The sequence below is a fragment of the Vombatus ursinus genome, unplaced genomic scaffold, assembly GCF_900497805.2.
Source record: "Vombatus ursinus unplaced genomic scaffold, bare-nosed wombat genome assembly UNPS02014945.1, whole genome shotgun sequence".
Taxonomy (NCBI): Eukaryota; Metazoa; Chordata; class Mammalia; order Diprotodontia; family Vombatidae; genus Vombatus; species Vombatus ursinus.
Window position 1 is genome coordinate 23,884,401 of NW_020954723.1, and position 6,593 is coordinate 23,890,993.

At 43.7% G+C, this 6,593-nt stretch overlaps 1 protein-coding gene across 1 annotated transcript in view; it reads left to right on the forward strand.

Annotated features, from left to right (window-relative positions):
* The window catches only part of RPS6KL1 (ribosomal protein S6 kinase like 1), a 40,873-nt gene that overhangs the window by 23,356 nt on the left and 10,924 nt on the right, over positions 1-6,593 (forward strand). The window contains exons 5-6 of the mRNA XM_027844888.1: positions 4,968-5,015; positions 5,832-5,964. Of these exons, the coding sequence (XP_027700689.1) occupies positions 4,968-5,015; positions 5,832-5,964 (181 nt within the window). The remainder of the gene's footprint in view (positions 1-4,967; positions 5,016-5,831; positions 5,965-6,593) is intronic.

The following is a 6,593-nucleotide window of genomic DNA, read 5'->3' on the forward strand; positions in this document are numbered from 1 at the left end:
TTTTTTGCTTATTGAATAAAGTAATATTTTTTTCTATTAAAAAAAAAAAGACCATTGGGTGTGGTGGCACACATGTGTTATCCTTCCTACCTTCTTAAGCAGCTAGGTGGTGCCATAGTACACAGAGGGCTGGGCCTAAAGTCAGGAAGATCTGATCTCAAATCCAAACTCAAGCACTGATTAGTTGTGTGATCCTGGGAAAAGTCACTTAACCAATGACTGCCTCAGAATTCTCATCTGTAAAATGGGATTAACAATAGCACCAGCTTCTCAGGGTTGTTGTAAGAATCAAATGAGACAACTTTTGTAAAGGGTTTAGCACAGTACCTGGAGATTCAATTCAATTAACATTTTTTAAGCACCTACTATGTTCTACATAGTAGGTGCTCAATAAATGCTTATTTCCTTTCTTCTTTCCTACTCAGGAAGGCTGAGGCTTAGTGGGCAGTTTGAGCTGTAGAGTTTAGAACTTTGATAGATTGAGTGTCCACACTTAGGCCAGAATCATGGTGAACCCTTGGGAACAGAGTGCCTCAAGGCTGTCTAGGGAAAGGTGAGACCACTCAAGTTGGTAACAGAGCCCAACAGAGCCCATGCTGGACTTCATGAAATTCTATGATTCCAAGGCTCCTCTTGACTTCTCCATGAACCATGGGAAACAATGCTATCACACTGAACAACTCTCAGTGTGAACTCAAATCCATTTCTTTCCTGAGAGAAAAAATTGGCCATGCCAGGGATGGACTAGAGAGGCCTTTGAGAATCTGGTTAAGCATAAGATGCGTAAGTGCATAAGATGAAAAGATAAAAAACTCCCAAAGAGTTTTTTATCAATCAATATCAACTTTTATCAATTAATAAATGAGTGAGTTGTCTGACGTTGTGGAGGATATAGAAGCAGCATAAGACATTCCCTGCCCTCATCAAGCAGAGGGTCTAGTAAGGGATGCAAATGTAAGACACAGAAAATAATTAGCAAACAGGGCAAGGTAACACATTTACTATGAAATCAATATATGGGCCACACTTTTTCTCCAGATCTGGCTCGTATAAAACCTGTATGCAGCCTAAAATCAATGTTATTTTCCAGTCTACTGCCATTTTTTTTCTTTTCAAGGAGATTTCATTTGGGGGGTGTATGTGTGGCTTATATTTGGATCAATATGGTCAAGTACTAAATTGTATGCAATTTACATACAATTGGGGCAACTAGGTAGCAAAGTGGATTGAGTGCCAGGCCTGGAGTCAGGAAGATTCACCTTCCTGAGTTCGAATCCAGCCTCAGACACTTACTAGCTCTGTGACCCTGGGCAAATCACTTAACCCTGTCTGCCTCAGTTTCCTCATCTGGAAAATGAGCTGGAGAAGGAAATGGCAAACCAGTCCAGTATCTCTGCCAAGAAAACCTCAAATGGGGTCATGAGTTGGAGACAACTGAAATTACTGAACAACAACAATAAGTATGCTGTTAGAGTTGGGGGTGGGATGGCGCAAGATGTTAATTCATTTGGGAGAAAGGAATAGACAGCGTGGTTGCAGTAGATTGAAGATCAGCTATGAAAATAAAGAGGATTCAGGTTTGAGCCCCAACTTGGAAAAAAGGAAATAAACAAGCATTTAATAACCACCTATTACGTGTCGGACGCTGTGCTAAGTGCTTTGCAGTTATTATCTCATGATCCTCACAACAACCCTGGGAGGTAGCTGCTATTATCCCATTTTACAGTTAAAGAAACTGAGGCAGACAGAGGTAAATGACTTGCCCAAGGTTACCCGGCTGGTAAGTGTCTGAGGTTGGATTTGAACGTCCTGATTTCAGGCCCATTGCTCTATCCACTACTCTGAGCCTCAGTTCCCTTATTTGTAAAATGAGGGGATTGGTCCAGATGACTTTTAAGGTTTCTTCTAGCTCTAAATCAAAGCTCTTGATGTTACAATCACCAAGGACCTGCTTCAGACCCCGGTATCTCCCCACTACAACAATGGTTCCCACATTACGAAAAAGTGTGGCACAGTGGGGGTAAAATACTAGATTTGGGGTCACAACTTGTTATTCATTCGTGTCTGACTCTTCGTGACCCCATTTGGGGTTTTCTTGGCCAAGATACCGGAGTGGTTTGCCATTTCCTTCTCCAGCTCATTTTCCAGATGAAGAAACTGAGGCAAACAAGGTTAAGTGACTTGCCCAGGGTCATGCAGCTAGTAAGTATCTGTGACTCCAGGTCTGGTACTCTATCCACTATACTACCTAGCTGACCCTTAGAGTCACAGGGCCTGGGTTCAGATCCCAGCTCTGCCATGTACTAGCTGTGTGACCTTGGGTAAGTCACAGCCTCTCCAGGTTTTAGTTTCCTTATCTGGAAAATAAAGTGGTTGGACTTGATAGATGGCTTCTGAAATTCTTTTTTGATTCTAGACCTAGGATTCTACGGTCTGCTGTGCTGGCCAATTAAGGAGATTGCAAGCTGGGTTGACCCACAAAAAAAAAAATCACATATCCAATGATCTAGGCCCTGGATAATTTGCTCTTTGTGGGTGTTTTCTGTCAGGTAGGGAGCAGAAGTGACCTTTCACCTCTGGAAGGCTGGCCTGATCACCTGGAAGGAGGGGTTTCTGCCTAGCTTGCTTTTTTTTTTTTTGGCGGGGGGAGGGTGACCAATACTGGTTACATGCTAGTATAGACGAGTTCTTGATCCACAGGTCACAGGCCAGCTGAATTGGGACACACTATATATGGTGGGGAATAATAGATAACAGACTGGAAAATGGAGTAGAAGACAGATGGTAGCGGGCCCTAAATGCCAGGCATTTGTTCACATAAAATAGAAAGCTGGCCTTTTTGTCAGGAAGATCTGGGTTCGGATCCTGCTTCTGACAAACAGATGACACTGGCTCTTTGGTTTGTGAGATTCATGCTGTCTTCCTAAAGCTTACAGAAAGATAGCAATTCACTGTGTTAGTATCCAACAAGAAAGTTTAATTAGCTGGGTGTAGTACACAGATTGCCCACCAGATGACACTCTACTCAAGCCATCAGTCCAGGTCTTATGAGATGCTCTGGGCTACTGTATCCTGAGTGACCACCCAAGGACACTCAGCCTGCAGCCTAAGTTGCTAAATTAACCCCTTTCTCTGCTGGCCCAGGCCCAATCTCATCTCTGGGATAAAATAAAATATTGTTCCAAATTAATATGAAATCAGCTGTCTATCTCTAACTCTGAGCCCCAACCCTGTGAAATATTTCATTCTCAAAAGTCACATCCCTAATACTTTCATAGACTCAGATGTGTTCACATGGATTTTTAATAATGTGGAAATAAATGCAAAAGAAAAGAAATATATAAACTCACTTTGTTCCACTCTCCCCCTCCCAGTTTCTCTACATGGATGGAAAACCTTCCCAATCCATGAATGCCTAAGACCCTTTTCCTCTTCCGCCAAGAATGGAAGAGATGAGTAACAAAGTCTGTGAACCCAGAGCAAAGGGACAGTTGGAAGCCTGTCCCCCAAAGCCCACAGATCGTGGCCCATTGTTGTGCTCTCCTCTCCTGCCACACACACCTCACTGGAGCAAATTTGCCACATTATTGAACTATGTTGTCATTTTTTTTTTTAGGCAATTGGGGTTAAGTGACTTGCCCAGGGTCACACAGCTAGTAAGTGTCAAGTGTTTGGTCTGAGGCCAGATTTGAACTCAGGTCTTCCTGACTTCAGGGCCAGTGCTCTATTCACTGTGCCACCTCGCTGCCCCGCCCTGTTGTCATTTTTTTTAAAAAGTGTATTAATGCAGGAACTGTACCTCCAAAAATTCAATCATTTTAGGCATTGAAATCCTCCTGTGAGGATCTTGTCCCAGTTTGAGAAACTTTGCTCTCAGGTGACTTCTGCTCCCATGTCTTCTTGCTCTTTTTGGAAGCAAGTCTCGCTGAGACTTCAAATGAGGGAGATGGGTAACCAATTTTTTTCATCTCAAGATCATCCAAAATTGTCACTTCCAGTTTCTTTCTTTGTGAATCAGCTCCTTCAGCCCAGGAGAATTCCATTCAGAGACAAACAAGACAAGCAGAAGCACAGGGTTATAAGAGCCTGAACTTCTCAGTGGGCCAATCTGCATCAGTGGAGGGAGTTTCCATATGCAAAGTTCCCTACCCTGATAAAATCATAGAAACAGACATACAATACTCCCTCCTTAAAAAAAAAGATGGTGAAAAGAAGGAAACATTTATTAAGCATCTATTACATGCCAGGAACTGTGTTAAACACTTTACAAATATTATCTCATGTGAGTCTCACAACAGCTCTGGAAGGTCAGTGCTATTATCACCATTTCATAGCTGAGGAAACTGAGACAGAGGTCAAGTAATTTGTCCAAGGTCACCCAGCTTGTGTCTGAGGCTGGATTTGAACTCAGGTCTTCCTGACTCCTGGCCCAGAGTTCTATCTACTGTGCTAGCTGGTTGCCAAAAGTCCCTTCCATCCCACTTAGGGAGTGTATTATTGAAAGAATGATACCGAACTTGGAGTCAGATAAAGCTGAGTTTGAGTCTTGGCTGACTAAGGATTACGTGCCCATGGTCAAATTGCTTAGCTTTAGTATTTCCTCACTTGTAAAATGCAGGTAATGATACTTGTATTACCTGCCCCAGAGGATATTTGTGAGGAAAGAGCTTCGTAAATCATAAACCATTCTACGCACTTGAAATATTGCTAGCTCCATTTCTGACACTAATTTGATATGTGACTTTGAGCAGGTCATTTTTACTAGTTCTGGGTCTCAGTTCTCTCATCTGAAAAATGATGGGTCCCAATGACTAGATGCTCTCTACAGGTGTCCTTCTGCTCTGACATTCTTTGATTCTAGTGGAGAGAACCTAGGAGGGTTTGGCATTTCAGAACGGGAAGGCCAGGTCCTGGTTACCTGAGAACCTAGTGTTAGCCCACCTGACCTTTTTTCCCATTATTTACAGGTTCAGCTGGTCCAGGACCCTGCCACTGGGGGGACCTTTGTAGTGAAGGTAAGTGTAGCTCAGTAGCCTACCTCTCCCTCTTGGAATCCCCACCCCCTTCCTGTTCTTCAGCATTTGACTCCCTCACATGGAGCATCAGACCATCTTGGAACTCACTAAGCCTGAGCTTAATTCTCCCTGAGCTGATTGGCCTTCCTATTCATTCCTAGGACCCCCTCCCCTTCCTCCCTTCAAGGCTACCCCACAGACAAAAAGTTAGTCAGTTAATAAGCCTTTATTAAACACTCACTATATACTAGGTACCATGCTAAGCTCTGTGGATACAAAGAAAGACCAAGCACTGACCAATGGAGGTTCTACTCCAGGGCCTGCATTTACCGGGAACCACACAAACAGGACACACCTTTCTGGAACCAAACTGTCTGCAGCACCTTAATTTGCAAACAGGGCATCATGGAATCCACCATGAGCGGTCAGTTTCCCAAGGGCTAGAGCTTGATCTTCCACTTCTAAAATTGTTCCTGCTTGCTATAGGAACTTGGACCGATGGGTAGATAGATCAAAATCAGATTCCAGAAGCAAGAAAGTCTGTCTGCAGGCTCTTACAGGGGAGGCCAACTAATGAGAATATGCCCCAGCTGCACTGCCTTTGATTCTAATCTTATTCAATTACATACTTGCATATTCATGTTTTCTTGGTCCCAGCTCCTTTGCCAACCAACTCTACCATTGCAACACACTTCTGGGTGGAGGTTGCTGAGGCTGGGGTGCCCCCATGAAGCAGAGAGCCCCAACCTTTCTGATGAGGTAATACTCCTTGAGCCCTGTCTCTCCTTGTTTTGAGTTGGCTTCCCTTCTCCCCAGAGCCTTCCCAAATGCCACGTAGAGACTTGGAACCGTCCAACCATCATCCCCAATGGCGTCCCCTACATGGCCAAGCTTCTTCGCTACTCCATGAGTGAGGACTCCATCTTCTTGCACTTGGAGCACGTGCAGGGTAAGTGGGAGCCCTAGATCCAGGTCCATCTACCAGGATTGCCTCCGCCAACCCAGAATCTTTCTCAGTGGTCTTTGAATTCCCTTCCCTTTTCCCTCCTCTTCATTCCTACTTTCTCCCGTTTCCCAAAAGACACACCTAAAGGTAGGTAGCAGCAGTTCTCAAACTTTTTGGTCTCAGGACCCTTTCATACTCTTAAAAATTAAGGACCTCCTCAAAGAGTTTTTGTTTATCTGGGTTATATCTACTGATATTTACCATATTAGAAATTCAAACATCTTAGTATGATTATGAAAAGAATTTTGACCTAATGGATAACATGAAATGGTCTCAGGAACCCTCAGGGATCCCTTGACCACACTTGGAGAACTGCCTACCTAAATGATCCTGGCCCACAAAAAATACCTCCTCCAGGAGATCTGTCAATGCCTAAAATTCAGTCTGCTAAATATTCACCCCTTTGGGCTAAGGCATCTGCTTCAATCTTACCTCTTTTAAAATGTTAAATATTGAGGAGGCCTCAATACCTTAATGTGGAGGAGAGACTGGAGGGTGGAAGGGCATTTTTATAAGGGGAAGGAGTGGAACAGGGTGGAAGGAAGGAAAGAAAGGAGGGAGGGAAGGAAGGA